This window comes from Lepidochelys kempii, chromosome 7 (genome assembly GCF_965140285.1).
Source record: "Lepidochelys kempii isolate rLepKem1 chromosome 7, rLepKem1.hap1, whole genome shotgun sequence".
Lineage (NCBI taxonomy): Eukaryota > Metazoa > Chordata > Testudines > Cheloniidae > Lepidochelys > Lepidochelys kempii.
Window position 1 is genome coordinate 1814131 of NC_136386.1, and position 19102 is coordinate 1833232.

Here is a 19102-nt window from a genome sequence, read left to right on the forward strand (position 1 = left end):
CTGCTGACCCTGACCCAGAATAACTAGAGAGACAGAATTTGTGCTCATCTCAAAAATGCAGGAAATCATTTTTCTTTGGATTCATCAGGACCAAACGTGCCACTGAACAAAGATTTCATTACTGAGAAGCAGAACACTGAGCTTCCTCATACAAATGAGGGTTTCAGCTCTGCTGCTCCAAGAAGGTGTGGGAGGAGCTTGGGATTTCAGCCCTGCCACTCCTGGCTGCAGTAGAGGGAGGGGGAGCTTGGGGCTCAGGCCCCCCTTGCTCCTGGCTTCAGTGGGGGGCGGGGGAGATCAGGGTTTCAGCCCTCTCCCTGCTTCAGTCCCATGGGGGCAGGGGGAGCACCAAGGCTTGGGACTTCAGCCTTGCACCCTTCGCTGCTTGGGGCACTGGGTTTCAGTAGCGGGACTCTGCAACCACCCTGAAAGGGCTCGCAGACCCCAGGGAGCCATGGACCCCTGGTTGAGAACTGCTAGCTTAGCTGTAAGAGATATTATGGGACAGAGCCCGCCTACTGTGCTGATAGGTGCATGAGACACAGAAATAGTCTGTGCCCAAGGAGAAATGGGGCTCTACAGGAGACATTGGGAAGGAATACAGTTCTGGGGGCCAGGCTGTTTGCATGGTATAAAACGGACTCTGGGAGGGGGAGAGTGCATGTGATTCTACATATCAACCGTGGATACTTATCCATCTGAGTAGTTATTAGTGTTAATGCATATTTAAAAGTTGAGAAATTCTCTACCACCCCCCACCCAAAAAAACCCTGAACTTTAATATGGATAGATCCCATATTCCCCCCTTCCTCTCCAAGACAGACCATAAAAAGCAAATAAGTCATTCAATAACCCATCTATACTCCACGAATCCGTTCCCCTTTTCAATCCTGCCTACCTGCTTTCCATGACTCACAGCCCACATCTTCATTCTCTGATCCTAACCAGCATCTTATAGCCTTAACGGAGACCATATTTATTGGTTATATTTTGTGTTTTGTTTGTTAATAAAGGGTTTGTGTGAATTGATAGATGATGTCTGTAGTTCTGAAATGTACTGTATGTGAGTGAGGGGTCATGGCTACAAGATGGTTTTTCCTCTTAATGTTTAGGGAAAGTTTTGTGAATGGATCGGTGTTCATGATCATTATGAATGTGGTTATAAGACGTTGCAGAATTAAAATCTATATGTGCGTACGAGCACTGTATTTATATTTTGAAGTTAAGCTTGCTGGTTAGAGGTAGAGTTTTGAAAGAGGTAGTTTGGCCAATGTGGAGGAAGCTTCCTCAGTCTTTTTCGTGCCCCTCACTTTGGTGTCTGGATATGACCGTAATGTGTCTATTCTGATGATAAATAGGATTTCATCCTTCGACATAATGGCACTATTCATACAAAAATCACTTTAAAAACAAAAGTGAAATATAGAATGGCAAATTTAGAGGGAAGGAATTGAAATTTTATTTGTCTTATGCTCCTGTGAAATACAGCTTTTATGTAATTTTTTCTTCTTCTTTTTCCTATTAAGTTTGTGCTGAAGCCTTCAACCCAGATGAGGAAGAGGAAGATACAGAACCAAGGGTAAGAGTGGGCAAATTACATCTGGCACAGTCTTTTGCATAGGTTAATGTACATATGCAAGCGCATCATCCCCTTGTTAATTCTACATTTAATTCTGCAAAGTGAAATGATTACTGAAAAAGCAGAATTACTGAAATGTTAAGTTTCTTTGCCCTAGGCATTCCTTTGGTCATTATCGGCTTTAACTTACAAACTTGTTATACAAAAAGATTTTAAAATTGTACCTAGAGGCCTACCATCTACATGAACTTAAATCTTTTCCTTTCTTAATTATCTGCTTAGGTAACACTTGTTCAGACAATTCCTGGAGCACTGGTGCTGGTGTGAAGAATTAGTGAAGCTTTAGCACAGCTCTCTGTCTAGATGCCTAGAATACCTCTTATGTTTTCCACTGCCTTCCTTATCAAAGCAGTTCTGTGCTGGGAGAGCTTGCCTGCTGCTTATGTAAGAAATGCTTTGCTGAAATGTGCTTGAGCCTATAATCAGCAGTTGTATCTTTTTAAATGCAGGCAATTTATAGGGATTGTTACAGTTCAGATATTGTAGTTGTATTTCTCGAGCGCAACTGTATATAACAAAATCCTGGTTGATAGGAATTGATATTTCCTTTAGGGACTTGTACTTCTGGAATGTAGCATTTATAATAGGATTAAATATATTTTAAAAAAGTGTTTTTAATTTATGGGGTGGGGGGGCGGTCGTGCTCAGAGGCTTGCTGTGTGAAAGAGGTCACCAGTACAAAAGTTTGAGAACGACCATTTAAGAGGTTTTGATTCCTGAGTAGTATTTTGACTTAAGAAATTTGTTTTTACATCAAGTTTTTCAGTGTGTTCTCATTCTTTTTTATTTAATGGCTAAGTACTTAATGGTGCAACTTTCTTTCAGAATCCTGGCTATCTGTGTGGTTAATTTGAAGCAATTAATCCTCTTATCTGCTTACTATCCAATTTTAACCCCCAGTGAATTTACTTAGATTTTGTTTTCATTATAATAAGGAATTATTTTTCTGAAGAAATGAACATTAGTTCTCTTTATCTGGGAAGACATCATCTGAAGGAAACAAAACTTAAAACTTCAGTTTTTCTTGGTTTTTGTCTTGACATCTGATGAAATTCTGGTATCAAGTTCTTTAGATGATTTACTGGTGGTTGTGGCCACTAGAAACATGTATCATAAGATTTCAGTATTGTCTAGGTATTTCTACTGTGGTCCTCACAAAGGTATCTGGGTACTATACCATGTATTTTGGATCTCATCAAGATTTTTAGTACTACAGATACTTTCAGTGGAATTTAAGGCTTACTAAAATACCAAATTCAATTATTGTACATATAGACCCCACTCTCATGTGCATCTGCACCAAAATCGGAGCCTTCTAGAAAGTTGTGGCCATTGGGGCTGCAAATATACTCTCTTGTGGAACCAACACTTATTGTTAGGCTCCATACGTTGCTATTGCTGGGATATCCTCTGTTCCTCCTCCTTCTTGTTCATTGCTTTCTTGGCTATTTTTCTCTAAAAACATGGTTTACAGTATACTTCTATAAATTTATTTTTGATTTAATTAATATTAAGTTTAGAAAAAATTAAATAACTGTTGTTGTTAGTAGGCTGTGCGGATCTACTGGGACAAGCTATTGTCATCTGAGATCTCAGTTCTCTTTTTATAAGCCCATATCTTAGGATGGATGACTAATTTTCACTGGTGCAAGGGAAAGATTTTAGTTGCAGACTTCCCGTGCCTAGTGTCTGAAAGTGCCTGGGAAGGGTCATTTGTCAGGGAGAAGCTCGTTCTGCACTAGCTTCACCTCTCCCATCCTCATAAAAGTCATGGGTCTCTTTTCCAGTTCTTGCTCATAAGATGCACAGAGCTCTCTGGATCAGACATGGTCACAGCAGTTGAGTTGGTGCCTGGTGCCTCTTTGCTCGCCTAAATTCTGAATTAGGAGGAAAGAGAGAACAGAACAGTTTAGAAGAAGAGAGGTCTGACTTTGTTTTTTTACTTGGAATTGTTTTCTTGTTTCCTTTTCTTCCAAGTTCGTGTGTGTGTGTTTTGGGGGTTCTTTTCCATCCTCCCATGCAATACTCTGATTTAGTCTCTTGGACAGGCTTTGTATTTCAGGTGCCTGAAGATCACTAAACAATTCAGAAGCGGGAAAGAGTAGAAAAGAATTCCAGAATTTAAAAATAAATTCTTTTTTTTTCCAAATAACTACTTTTAAGATATATAAATATCTTAAATGCTCTAGTTATATTAAATATTAGTGGAGCTGTTATGGTGAGGAAATATTAAAACAATAAAATAGTTCATTGAAGAGCAATATTAAAACAGCTTTTGCTCACTCAGTTTAATTTTCTAAATATTTGTGTAATTGTTTTTGTCTGGATGTCCTTTAAAAAGATACGTTGTCAGAATATCAAATTTTTTTAAGTATGAGTTCCTGAACAATTATTGCCACTATATAAATCTTTTTTTTTTTCACTTTTCATTCTTTTGAGGTTCTAGCTACATCAAGGCTCTTACTTAATGTTGTGATTCACTTTGTGAGGTTAAGTATGCTTCAGATTGCGATCAGATTTCTTTACTGCCATGACAGGTTTTTTTTTATTTTTCCTTGCAGGTAGTTCATCCAAAAACAGATGAGCAGAGATGTAGACTGCAGGAAGCATGCAAAGATATACTCCTCTTCAAAAACCTAGATCAGGTAGTACTGCTATAATGTTTGAACTACAGTCGTTTACCGTATGTATAATTACTAGCCATTTACATTGTTCTCAGTAGTGGAATATTGCAAAAGGAGTATTGCAGGAATACAAGGACATACTGAATTTGTATCCTGTAATAGCCACCTTACAAAGGAGGATTCAACTAAGAAGCAAATATCCAACTTGTAAAAGGTTAAAGTAGAAATTAGAGCCAGGTAATAGCTTCAGTATTCTCCATTATTGTTATCTTCTCCTGATTGAATGGGGTGAAGGAGAAATTGTTGATATAAAAGATGACTGTGAAGAATTTCTATTTCAAAAATCTAAACCCCAAAACTAGTAACAGAAGATGAGAATATTTAAATTACAGTTGAATACATTTAAAAATAAAACACTAGCTAGATGGCATAAATACTCTCCAGTCAAGTCTTGAGCTCAGAATCCTGAGCTCTCCTTTGTAACCATTGTTGTTGTTTTGCCCTGAACCATGACAGGATTCCAGTCATCTTTTTGGCTGTTGGAAACCAGAGGGTAAAAAAATGACTTAGCTATAACTTGAACAGAATCTCTTCTTGCCCCTCACAAAAGAGCAGAACTGTCTTACATAGCAGGTTGGTTAGATAAGCCTTGGAAACCATTTGGTCTCTTCAAGACCAGAGCCATAAGGCTTTTCATAATATACTGTGAAACCAAGAAGAAAAGGAGTACTTGTGGCACCTTAGAGACTAACCAATTTATTTGAGCATGAGCTTTCGTGAGCTACAGCTCACTTCATCGGATGCATCCGATGAAGTGAGCTGTAGCTCACGAAAGCTCATGCTCAAATAAATTGGTTAGTCTCTAAGGTGCCACAAGTACTCCTTTTCTTTTTGCGAATACAGACTAACACGGCTGTTACTCTGAAACCTGTGAAACCAAGGTAGCTGAACAGTCAAAGGCCTGACAGCCTTATTGCTTCTGCTAACTTGAGAACCACAAAGAGCTGTTAAAAGAAGCTGTAGGGAAATTTCTTAATTCTTGTAGCTTTTAGGTTCTGACACTTGAGAAGGAAACAGTACACTGAAATATGAAGTGAGCCACCATCTGATGCAGAAAATAAGGATCTGAGGTATCATTCCATAGCATGGTTTTGGATTGCCCAGAAACACCGTTGCAGTATCCAAAGTAGAAGCAACTGACATGTGATATTGATGTCTTAACAAGAATTTTATAACTGAATAGTTGGGCATTGTAGATCTGTGGTCTGATCTTCCTCAGCTCTTGTCTATATACACAAGTTGCACTGGTATAACTTTCTTCATACCTTGTTCTGAGGCCTCTTGTGCTCTGGGGATTCAGCGTTAATGGTCAGCTCTCTTGTAGCTGCATGAGTGCAAATCCCTGGTGCAGACAGGCAAAACCACTATAAGCTGTGACTTGCACTGGTGCAGCTCATTCCGCTTTGAAGCGGTGGTAAGCTGTGCCAGTGCAGATCATGGCTTCTTGTGGCTTTGCTCACTACTACTATGTTACCTTGTGATGACCTTGCCAACTATGTCAGATCATTCAAGTGATAATTCCCTTCACTCACTAAAATTCACTCCATTGATACTTACATACTAATATACCAGTATTTTGACAGAATTCTCCAGTTACACACCCAGCTGATGATGCTCACACTGTTTTTGTCATTGACTCTCTAACACTCCTGCCCATCACTTTCACAGTGCCGGTTTCTGAAATATGAATTGTTTGCAGTCTGTTTTTGAGCATGTACGTAAAGATCAAACACCAATCAATCTGTTCTAATTCAATTAAGTATTTCAATATTCTGATTACCATGATTTTTTAGACACTCCCCCCAAGAAAATTGCATCCCTATCTATTTTCACTAACGACAAACCCATTTTGCTAATGCTGCTGCTCTTCTGCCAATAAGTGCTGCTTCATACCAGTGTACTTGATTTTCTTTTTGCTAAAAAATGGTTCAGAACTTGGAAGTTGAATCTGAGAAAAATAGATTGATCAGACACACAGATGAACAGAATTTGTTGGGGAAGAGTCAACATGTTTTTTGTAAAGGGGAATCCTGCTTCACCAATCTATTAGAGTTCTTTGAGGAGGTCAGCAAACATGTGGACAAAGGTGATCTAGTGGATATAGTATACTTAAAGTTTCAAAAAGCCTTCGACAAGGGCCCTCACTAAAGGGTCTTAAACAAAGTAAGTTGTTATGGGATAAGAGGGAAGGTCCTCTCATGGATCAGTAACTGGTTAAAAGACAGAAAACAAAGGGTAGTAATAAATAGTTTTCAGAATGGAGAGAAGTAAGTAGTGGTATCCCCCAAGGGCCTGTACTGGGACTAGTGCTGTTCAGTAGATTCATAAATTATCTGGAAAAAGGATAAACAGTGAGGTGGCAAAACTTGCAGAAAATACAGGTTACTTAAGTCCAAAGCAAACTGAAAAATTACAAAGGGATATCACAAAACTGGTTGACTGGGCAGCAAAATGGCAGATGAAATTTAATGTTGATTAATGCAAAGTAATGCACATTGGAAAACATAATCCCAACTATACATACAAAATGATGGGGTCCAAAAAGAGATTTTGGTGCCATTGTGGATAGTATCTTAAAACATCCACTAGATGTGCACTGGCAGTCAAAAAAAAGTCTAACAGACTTAGGAACCATGAGGAAAGGGGTAGATAATAAGACAGAAAATATCATAATGCCTCTATATAAAACCATGGTCGCCCATACCTTGAATACTGTATGTAGTTCTGGTCATCCCATCTCAAAAAAGATATATTAGAATTGGAAAAGGTACACAGAAGGGCAACAGAAATTATGAGGGGTATGGAACAACTTCTGTGTGAGGAAAGATTAAAAAGACTGGGACTTTTTAGCTTGGAAAAGAGATGACTAAGAGGGTTATGACAGAGGTCTATAAAATGTTGACTGGTGTGGAGAAAGTGAATAAGGAAGTCTTATTTACTCCTTCACATAACATAAGAACTAGGGGTCACTCAATTAAATTAATAGGCAGCAAGTTTAAAACAGATGGAAGTACTTCTTCACATAATGCACAGTCAACCTGTGGAACTCGTTGCCAGGGGATGTTGTGAAGGGTAAAACTATAACGGTTCAAAAAAGTACTGGGTAAGTTCCTGGAGGACAGGTCCATCAATGGTTATTAGCCAAGATAGTCAGGGTTGCAATCACATGCTCTGAGTGGTGGTAGCCTCTGTTTGCCAGAAGCTGGGAGTGGACAACAGGATGGATCACTCAATGATTTCCTGATTGGTTCATTCCTTCTGAAGCATCTGGCATTGGCCACTGTTGGAAGACAGGATACTGGGCTACATGGATCATTGGTCTGACCCAGTATAGTCATTCTTATGTACTTAACTGAGCAACCTTAATTATGGCAGTTGTTAGGGCTCCAACTCTAGAACAATGTGCGCGCTAAAGAAAATGATCATGATGTGTAGGCTGACGGTACAGTATGTCATTACCTCTGGGGGCATCTTACAAAAGGAGTCAAGCTTCTTTCCAATAGCAAGATGAATGGTGTATAGCATTTGCCATCTTTTTCTCAAGTTTTTTCCCCAATCCACTTGAGTAACTGAAAACTATGAACAGCATGGGAAGAACAATTACAGAATATACACCAGACTACAAAGTGTGTGCTGCATCTGCTTGTATCCAGTTCTGTATGTGGTCTCAACATAATGAATGGTCTAATATAAGTAAGCCATTCTTGCAAAACAGGTAAAAATCTGCTCTTCTGCCCTTTGTTGTGATGACTGAGGGAGTGTAAAACTATTTTTTTCACTATTTATTTAGGAAGTTTTAACAACTGTACAAATTCTTGCCATGTAAATATCAAACAAAACTATCATTACAACAGTTACCTTTTGTTTAAAGAGACGTTTTACAGAAGATAGTATTCTGTTTAACAGGGTGTTACTCACTCTGTAATATGGTATCATTACAACACCGATAATATATTATTTCTACTGATTTTATTAAGCTGAGTGAAATCTCAGTGTATGCGTTTAACAGATCAGGCATGTCTATCAAATGTTAATATTACTGAACAGGTATTGGGTTGGGGGGGTTGGGGGTGATGGATATACTTTGTCTGAGTATTGAATAAAATGTAAACAAATATCTAAGTATAGAATCATAGAATATCAGGGTTGGAAGGGACCCCAGAAGGTCATCTAGTCCAACCCCCTGCTCGAAGCAGGACCAGTTCCCAGTTAAATCATCCCAGCCAGGGCTTTGTCAAGCCTGACCTTAAAAACCTCTAAGGAAGGAGATTCTACCACCTCCCTAGGTATGCATTCCAGTGTTTCACCACCCTCTTAGTGAAAAAGTTTTTCCTAATATCCAATCTAAACCTCCCGCACTGCAACTTGAGACCATTACTCCTCGTTCTGTCATCTGCTACCATTGAGAACAGTCTAGAGCCATCCTCTTTGGAACCCCCTTTCAGGTAGTTGAAAGCAGCTATCAAATCCCCCCTCATTCTTCTCTTCTGCAGGCTAAACAATCCCAGCTCCCTCAGCCTCTCCTCATAACTCATGTGTTCCAGTCCCCTAATCATTTTTGTTGCGTTCTGCTGGACTCTTTCCAATTTTTCCACATCCTTCTTGTAGTGTTGGGCCCAAAACTGGACACAGTACTCCAGATGAGGCCTCACCAATGTCGAATAGAGGGGAACGATCACGTCCCTCGATCTGCTCGCTATGCCCCTACTTATACATCCCAAAATGCCATTGGCCTTCTTGGCAACAAGGGCACACTGCTGACTCATATCCAGCTTCTCGTCCACTGTCACCCCTAGGTCCTTTTCTGCAGAACTGCTGCCTAGCCATTCGGTCCCTAGTCTGTAGCTGTGCATTGGGTTCTTCCGTCCTAAGTGCAGGACCCTGCACTTATCCTTATTGAACTTCATCAGATTTCTTTTGGCCCAATCCTCCAATTTGTCTAGGTCCTTCTGTATCCTATCCCTCCCCTCCAGCGTATCTACCACTCCTCCCAGTTTAGTATCATCCGCAAATTTGCTGAGAGTGCAATCCACACCATCCTCCAGATCATTTATGAAGATATTGAACAAAACCGGCCCCAGGACCGACTCTTGGGGCACTCCACTTGATACCGGCTGCCAACTAGACATGGAGCCATTGATCACTACCCGTTGAGCCCGACAATCTAGCCCGCTTTCTACCCACCTTATAGTGCATTCATCCAGCCCATACTTAACTTGCTGACAAGAATACTGTGGGAGACCGTGTCAAAAGCTTTGCTAAAGTCAAGAAACAATACATCCACTGCTTTCCCTTCATCCACAGAACCAGTAATCTCATCATAAAAGGTGATTAGATTAGTCAGGCATGACCTTCCCTTGGTGAATCCATGCTGGCTGTTCCTGATCACTTTCCTCTCATGCAAGTGCTTCAGGATTGATTCTTTGAGGACCTGCTCCATGATTTTTCCAGGGACTGAGGTGAGGCTGACTGGCCTGTAGTTCCCAGGATCCTCCTTCTTCCCTTTTTTAAAGATTGGCACTACATTAGCCTTTTTCCAGTCATCCGGGACTTCCCCGGTTCGCCACGAGTTTTCAAAGATAATGGCCAATGGCTCTGCAATCACAGCCGCCAATTCCTTCAGCGCTCTTGGATGCAACTCGTCCGGCCCCATGGACTTGTGCACGTCCAGCTTTTCTAAATAGTAGCTATCTGTCCTCTGTCTGTTTTGCTGGCTATGTAACTGGTGTGTTAATTTTTCTGTAACCACAACCTCCCATATTTTTTGAACCATTTTTCTTCTGTGATTGGACTATTTTTACTTCTTCTAGTGAGAGGCTACTAATAGCAAACCAGCTACTAGCAGATAAGGGATTAAGTCTTCATTTCCTCTTGGAAGCCATAGGAGGATTACCAAGGGATTATTTGGTAATAAATTTCCAACAGTTTGTGATACTGGGTTACAGATAACATGCCAGTACTCTCTAATGACTGGACATGTCCACCATATAAGTATAAAATCTCCTCTTTCACCGCAACTTTTCCAACATTTATCCCCATTGAGTCTCTCTATTTTTTTAACCTGACTGGTGTGAGGTGCCATTGAAAAAGTATCTTGAAGAAATTTTTTTGTATTGTGCTACAAAATTAAGATCACTGGTCGTCTTTTCCAGATCAGACCCTCTTGGGGTAATTTGTCTATCAGCATCCATGTCCCAGCATGTTATACATAGAGACTTTTTTGTTAGGAAGGCTGTCCGCAAAGATTGATCTAAATTAGTTATTTTTTTTGTTTGTGTCCTAATTGAGTAGACACCATCACTTTATTAAAGTTTGTTTTCTGTATAAAACGGATTTTCTGGAAAATCAATAAACCTAATGCCTGACTTGAAACTACTGGTACCAGGATAGAGTGGACCCAGTTAAAGATAGTTTTGCTCTTTAAATAAATTATAAAAGTTTCTTTATTGAATAACTGGCCAACCATGTGTATTCCATCACTCTCCCAATCTTTTGAAGCTCTGTAGTTCGCAATTTGGGTTAAGATCTGGCTTATTAGCAGTGGGTGCCACTGGCAACAGAAAATAATTGATCTTTTCTCTGGTTCTATCCCAGACTCAGAGTAGCCTTTGATAAAGGATGTGTGTAAATTTGTGGAGGGTATGATTTTTTTATTAATCTGTTGTAGCCTCGTGATATTTTCAGTGCCACAATTTTCTTGTTCCATAAAGGGCCAGTGTTTGTCTGGGTAAGAGCACCCTCACTTCACTACTGCTTTGAGCTGGCTGGCACCATAGAATGTTTGGAACAGCTAATCTATCCTGTTTAATGGGTCTGTGCAAAGTAGCTGCACTCACTCTTGGTCTCTTCTTATTCCACATAATTCTAACATCCTTTGTATTCCTGCTAGGGTTTTATCTGGGGTAGAATCATAGAACCATAGGGTTAGAAAGGAACTCAAGGATCATGTAGTTTAATCCCCTGCCATTGTCTGTTCCATTGTGCAATTGGTTTTACACTTCTTTTTCCTAAAACTACACAGAATTGCATAAGGATTTTGAAACAATAAAGAAGTGCTTGGCAGAGTGTTCATTTTGATTGTGGGTATTCTTCTCAACCAAGACATTGCGTACTTTCCTCAGCCTTTTAGATCTTTGTTCATTTGCTGAAGTAGTAGTTTTACATTTAAATCATAGAGCTCTTTTAGGTTGTTTGAGATTTGAATTCCCAGGTATCTTATATAATTTGTTGCCCATTGGTACCCAAATGTTTCTGGAGGACTGACTTTTCAGAGTCTAGAAAATTTATACCTAGTACTTCAGATTTTGCATAATTTTCTTTAAATCCAGACACCTTCCCAAATTCCTGGATTTCTTTAGCAACTTATTTTAGGTAAATATTTGATTTAGATCAAAATATTACATAATTTGTATGTAATTATATTTTCTGATATACTCTTGCAAGTTTTATTCCTGTGATGGATTCATTGTTCCTTATCTTCTGTGCAAAAAGCTCCAGGGGCAGTGCAAAAAGTAAAGAAGACACTGGACATCTCTGCCTGGTCCCTCTTTGTAGTTCTGATAGAGGAGATTTCACCCATTAATTTGCACAGTTGCTTTTGGTTTGGTGCAAAGAACAGTTATCCATTTAAGGAACTGGGGGCCAAAGTCCATACGGGATAGGACTTGAAACAGAAAGCTTCACTCTGTTCTATCAAAGGCTTTCTCTGTATCTAGTGATTAAAAAAAAAAATTATCTTTTCTTTTTTGATCTAGCAGTATGGATGATTCCAATTACTCTCCAAATATTGTCTTACATTTGTCTATCCTTAATTAATCCACTTTCATCTGGATTTACATAAAAGCTGGGAGCGTAGACTGCAGTCAGCTAGCTAGTATTTTTACTATAATCTCTGTTGTGATTCAGCTCCTATGCAGCTCCTATAGGCCCGTATAAAATAAGGTCTTTTGTGTCCTGAGGGAGAACAACCACAATAGCGTCTTTCATAGGTTGTAGAAGTTTTTCCTTTAACAGAATAGTGTTGAAGATACCTCTCAAGGGACCCACTTAGACATCTGTTTTACTAACCTGTCAAAATTATTCTTTGGGTAAATATAACTTTGCGTGACTGGAGTACACATAATTGGCTAAATTAATCTCTTGTTTAACTCCAGTGATTTCAGTTGAGTTGAACCAAAGTAAATGTAGGCCCAGTACATCAATTGTTCTGTTTAAATATATCTTCTAAATATCTTAAATATATCTTCTAAAAAGGCATAAATTAGCTGCCAGAACACTCATAATCAAAGACTAAGAAGCCAGTGTCCTTTGGATCACTTCTTGCAAGAATCAGAGTAAATTTTGGAGTAAAACCAATCCAGGTTACTAGCAAAAGTCCTTAATATACTGCAGATCTGAACACTCTTGCCTGTGGAAAACTAACTTGCATTCTGTCCCCACATCTAAAGCCATGGGGGAACAAAATATAAGTTCTGTCATGGGAGAGCATCCTGCAAAAATGTGATAGTTGCATTAATGCAGCTGTGTTTCACAATATCTTGTGAGTGAGTTTGTAGAATCTTAAAATGCTGTAATGTGTTGGACGTGTGCATCAGCTGTGCTACTAATTGTACTTGTTTACATTATCAACAAGCTTGAAGATATTTTTTAAGCCTCTGCTGCCCACCCCCCAAAATAAGGCACCTTTGAGCTTTAGGGGTTAAAAAAAGAATTTATAGCCACAATGCTTACATTTTTCTGACTTCTGTTATTTAGACACACATACTTTAAATATGTGGTTAAAACAAACAGCTTTCAGGCAGCAACTGCCTTCTCAGTTTAAATACCAGGAGGGTTTAAGATGAGAAAATAAGAGCTTTCTGATGAAAAGTCAGATAGCACTTCTAATATAGTGGTGCTTACAGATACTGCTGTAATGAGTCATATTGTAAAACTAGTGTAGTAAATTTTAAAATGCATTAAGCAGCATAAACACTGGATTAGGGGTGTTCATAAGTTGCATTTTGGAAATTTGTTGAGGTTTAAATGTTAGTGTATCTGATAATGGACTGAAATTACAGTGAAAGTCAATTGTCAGTGGTTTTAAGGATAACATATATAGGAAAGAAGTTCAGCATTGATGTAAGGCCCTTAAATGGCACAGTGATAGAGACTGTGATGGTTAAATATGGTGCTGTATGTAGACATAGATTTAGTGAACCATATCTTCAGCGGATGTAAATCCGCATGTCTCTATCAAAGGAGCTATATCAGTTTACACTTGCAGAAAATCTACTCCAGAGTGTGCACTTTGGCATTGAACCCATAGCACTGGATTAAGCTGTTAAGGCTTAAACCACAAATCAACATTTTTGTCAGAAAATGCAGTGCAAGCAAACCCTTGAGATATTAAATATTAAAATAAAATTGAAAACTCTTTAATGTCAAAATATTAAAATAACCCAAATCTTCCTATTCAGGATATGAAAATCCATGTGCCTTACTACTCACTGTCCAGAACAAAAGTTGAATGAACCAGTCTTTTTCCAATGATTAATCTTATTGCGGGTTTTCTAACCTTCCAGGAGCAGCTGTCTCAGGTTCTCGACGCCATGTTTGAGAGGAAAGTGAAACCTCAGGAACACGTCATTGACCAAGGAGATGATGGAGACAACTTTTATGTTGTTGAGAGGTAGGAAAATGAGCCATTGACTTGTATGAGTTCTATGGAGATAAAAATCTAGAACTCATAATTTTTGTTCCATTTCAATCATTCTGGAATTAGTAGGGAATTCCTATAGACTTAGCACCTCATGCGGCTTTTGTTTTTCTTAGTTTTTTCATTCACTGGCGTTAGGGATTTTTATAAACATCTTTCCTCTATTATTTGGCCTAATTGTCCGTACAAGGTAGCTATTTTAAGGTACCCAGTTGTCAGTCAGTCTGTCTATTCTCTTGCAGATCAATGGGTTCTATATATCTGTGTAATTAAGAGATTCTCCCTTTCATATGTATAATATATATATATATTTACCCTTTTATAATAAAGGCATTCAGAGAAACTCTTTTCTGTATCAGTGTTTCCTCTTATAAGCATCTCCTAGTGATAGTTCTATTGATGAACACCTACTTAATTCTTCTGCAGATATGAAGTATATATGTTTGTGGCTCCTATAAAACTGTGATGTTAATAAGAATAATCTTGAGGAATGTAAGAATAAGTGGTTGTTGGAACAGGATCTTGATTCCGCCACAGATGTTGATTCATATAATTATCAGATGCTCCTCTTTCAAATAATGGCACCATTAAATAGACACTAAAGATTTCAAAGCAGTTCCTTAAGACAGTGCATTTCCTTTGGATTGTCATTTATTGTATATTTAGGGAGTTTACAATGCACTTTTATGTTAGGTTCTGGTAACCTAGTTAATTCAGCCAAATTCCTATTTTGATTAGCTCATGTTCTACAAACAGGCTGTCAGCTACAAAACATTTTATACTGAAAGCCAGCTAGCTGGCTGCAGAAGATTTAAGGCGGTAGAGTTTGCCACATGTGATTTTCCAGAGGATATGATGATAGTTGGTACTTTACTGCTGTCACAACTGTGGGCAAAACTGTGCAGGTCAAAAAGACAATATATTGAGAATAAGTGAATAAAGCCTGATAAGTATTGTATGACAGTTGAGACCCAACTTGGAAATGCAGGCTCAGCAGGGTCTGCTGTACTGTTTGTTCCACAAATCATCATCTTTGAAAGTCTTAACATTATCCATATTCTTTTTTTGTATCTATTTTCCATGTCCAAAAGCATATTTCCCTAAAGATACCACATTGATTGGATTTCTGCTCTTGGGTCATGCACTTCTAGTTTGAGTTAGGTGGAAATTCCTTTGTTTTCTAATGACAGGTTTCAGAGTAGCAGCTATGTTCGTCTGTATTCGCAAAAAGAAAAGGAGTACTTGTGGCACCTTAGAGACTAACAAATTTATTTGAGCATAAGCTTTTGTGAGCTACAGCTCACTTCATCGCGAAAGCTTAAGCTCAAATAAATTTGTTAGTCTCTAAGCTGCCACAAGTACTCCTTTTCTTTTTGTTTTCTAAGGATTTTAGCTCTTTAAGCCATCAGTAGGTGTGTCTTGTACACAGAGCAATTGCTGCTACCCTAATGCTCGAGAACCTTTCCTTACAGTTCCTTTCTGATCATGGTCAACAGTGGAGCTCCCTATTTGAATTGTAACTGTTTTGGCAGTTTTCAGGTCTCCACCTTCTTGGAGACATTAGGCACAGGTCTTTCTCAAAGCCTTCTGGCTCTGGTGTAGAGCAGTAAATTTCAGCATCAATGCCTTTGAGGCTAGGGTTTTTGGGTCCACTTTGCGTCAGAGGCACTAAGATGACTCTTTGAGGTTCCCTGGATGCAGGGCGAATTAGGAATATGGGACATTGTACTGGAAGAGACCTTCTGGGTCATGGAGTCTAGCCCCCTGCTATTGCAGGCAACCCTGGCATATTTTCCCATTCACAGATTTATCAAGTTCCATCTTAAAACTAGTTTGAGTATTTGCCCCTACTACTCCTATTGGAAGGCTGTTCCAGATCCTCATTCCTCTGATGGTTAGAACCCTTCTTCTAATTTCCAGCTTAAATTTATTCATGGCCAGTTTTTACCCATTTGTTCTTGTGCCAGCATTGTACTTTAGCTTAAATAGCTCTTCTCCCTGATGTATTTATAGAGAGCAATCAGATCCTTTCCTCTCTCCGCTTTCATTTTGTTAGGCCAAACAAGCCACATTCTTGTACTTTCCTCTTGGAAGATAGGCTCTCTGTTCCCCTGATTTTCCAAATAACCCTTCTCAGCACCTGTTCCAGTTTGAGTTCATAATATCTTAAATGTGGATGACTAGAATTATACACAATATGTCAGATTAGGTTTTAGCAGTGCTTGTATAATGGCATTAGTACTTCCCTTTCTCTACTAGAAATACTTCACCCAATGTATCGTAGGATCACATTTGCCTTTTTCACAGCGACATTGCATTGGTGGCTCCTAATCCTCAAATGATCAATTAATTAATTCAGGTTTTTCTCCTCCTCTGTCATTTCCAACTGATGAGCCTCCCTCCCCTCAGCTTATAGCAGAAATTTTTCTTTAGTCCATAAATGCATGACCTTGCACTACATACTATTAAATTTCATCCAATTTCTGTTATGCCAGTCCTCAGGGTCATCCAATTCTTCCTGCATAATAATCCTATCCTCCTTATATCGACCGTGTCTCCCAACTTTGTATCATCAGCAGATTTCATTATATCACTTTTACGTTTTGCATCAAGGTCATCAATTAAAATATTAAATAACATTGGTCCCAAGACCAATCCTTGATGAACTCTATTAACAATCTCCCTCGAACCTCAAAATTTTTCTTTCAGCACAGCCCATTGTCATCTCCCTTTTAGTCAGTTCCTTACTTGCCTTGCAATACTTGTATAAGCCCCGTCTTCTCCATTTTAACTAATAATTCTTCCTTGAATAGTGTCCCTATGGGTGTACCACTCAAGGTCCCCATGCACCTACAATTGAAGATTTTTCAGCAGCAGTTCTTGTGTGATCTGTCCATGTGCCCTAGCTATCCTTGTGCCCTGTATCGAGGGTATATAGGGCTGCGATGGACAAACCAGCCTGGACAGAGATGGAGCATTCGATAGTGATGAGTTTTGCAGATACTTTCCTCTTATTTACTTTTATAGTTTTATTTTATTTTGTTATAAATAATAATTTTATTCTTTTATGTAAATTAGCGTTCTATTTCTTCTGAGGGATCTTTTTCCAATTAGCTGAGCCTTTTGTCTCCCTTACCCTCTGCCCACCCCAGATGAGGGTGGTGGTTCCCTTTTACAAAGAAGCCTCTTGGTTTCTTGGGGCATGCCAAGTCTTGAGGATTCAAACGTTGACTCACTTGCTGGAAATCCTTCTGAATTAGTGATGGCCACTTGCACTGTAGCTGCTGCCTCAGGTATTCACACATGACATCCAAAGTGCAAAATCTGCACTAGTTTTAAGAGCTCCTCCAAGAGAGAGGAGGAGATTAAAGTTTGTCTCCTTATGATGGAGCATACCATTGTCCGGCTTCAGATCCAGGCCTAGAGACAAATGCAGACAGAGACCCATACAGCAGCCTCTGAGCAACTATAGTGCCCCATCAGCCTGTGGTAGACCTGCAAGTGATGCAGAAAAGACTTCCATGAAGAGGAGTACTAAATCTCCTCAGAAACTGCATAATACTAAGAGCTGCACCATATTGGAGACCCCACACCTGTAAAAGGCTTCCACAGAGGGTTCAAGAGGGATTAGTACTGAGAGCTGTAAATCAAAATCTGAGAGCTCATCTAAATCACATGGTACCTAGCCGTCGGTACCATCAAGGCATGACCAATGTGCCAGACACACTACCGATTCTGCACTGAAGAACTTGGTACCACCAGTAGCATCTACTATGCCTTTATACCTCTTCCAGGAGACGCCAGTGCCCCCTGTACCATCCTTGATACCACAGGCAACTACATCCATGGCTCACCAAATTACTGCACAACTGCACCCGATATGTCAGGAGTTTGTTTTGCAGGGATTTGTTAATCTCTGACGAATGTGAGTCTCAGTTAGGCTCCCGCTACTGGTACCTCACCTATTGCAGTATTGCATGCAGAGAGGCAAACCAGCACTCCTCCTTTGTCTGGCTTCTCCTCTAGATTATGCAGATGAGAGCTCTTCAGACTCTCAAATTTCTGTTCAGGTCTGTTATGATTACCTGCCAAGCCTGATCTGTCCTGGACCTACTCCATCAAGGAGTACTTCCGAGCTGGTGCAGCCTTGGTCTGCTCAGACCCTCATTGGTATGACCAGACCTGGATTCCTCCCCCGTTCCCTTATGAGCCCCTGCCCTCACGGGCCATATTGAGAACCTTGGCCTGCCTGTTGTCAACAGTTCTCCACAGTACCCAGAGCATGCCAGAAATGCCAGGTACATCCCTCCCTGATTTCTTCCATTCCCTCACAACAGTCTTTACCACAGGAGGGAATGTTTGAGGAGAAAGAGAGAAGGGCTGCTGAAGAGGCTTCATCTTGGACTAATATTTCATTAGTCTGTCAGATGAAGCTGTTATGTCCCCTCCATCTAGCATGGGTACCGTCAAACAATTTCATGATTTGATGGAGAGTGGCAGACACTCTCTTCAAATACAGTTAGAAGACATCCAAGAGACTCCGCATACGCTGCTGAACATTCCTCACACATCACCTTCAGAAAGGATCACCCATGCTGTAAATGAGGTGCTATTAAAACAGGCCTAGGGAATGTGGCAGACTCCCGTCACTGTCCCATTGACAGCTAAGAGGGTAGACAAAAAGTACTACATTGTGGCTAGAATAGCTATTTCCATCCTGCCCCTAACTCCATTTACTGCATCCACAACTAAGAACACAAAAGACAACACCATTCCAAGGCCACTCTGCATGATAAAGACCAAAAGTGCTTATTCTCTTTGCAAAGTATAACCATGTTAACTATTCAAAATGTTTACTGAACATCTCCCACAAAAAGCATAGGAAGCAATTTCAGGCCCGCATCATAGAGGGACAATTTCTGGTAGGCACAACTCTGCAAATTTCTCTTGATGCAGCTGACAAAACAAGCCCATTCCATCTCCATATCTGTAGTCATGTATAGAACCTCATGGCTGCAGTCTTCAGGATTTCTGCATGAAGTACAGAACGCTGTAGAGGCCCTCCCCTTTGAATATAAATTA

The 19102-nt window shown here is 39.7% G+C and overlaps 1 protein-coding gene across 1 annotated transcript in view; it reads left to right on the forward strand.

Moving 5' to 3' along the window:
- PRKAR2A (protein kinase cAMP-dependent type II regulatory subunit alpha) overlaps window positions 1-19102 on the forward strand; it is a 156829-nt gene that overhangs the window by 101813 nt on the left and 35914 nt on the right. Inside the window, exons 3-5 of the mRNA XM_073350887.2 lie at window positions 1527-1579; window positions 4201-4284; window positions 13887-13993. Coding sequence (XP_073206988.2) covers window positions 1527-1579; window positions 4201-4284; window positions 13887-13993 — 244 coding nt within the window. The remainder of the gene's footprint in view (window positions 1-1526; window positions 1580-4200; window positions 4285-13886; window positions 13994-19102) is intronic.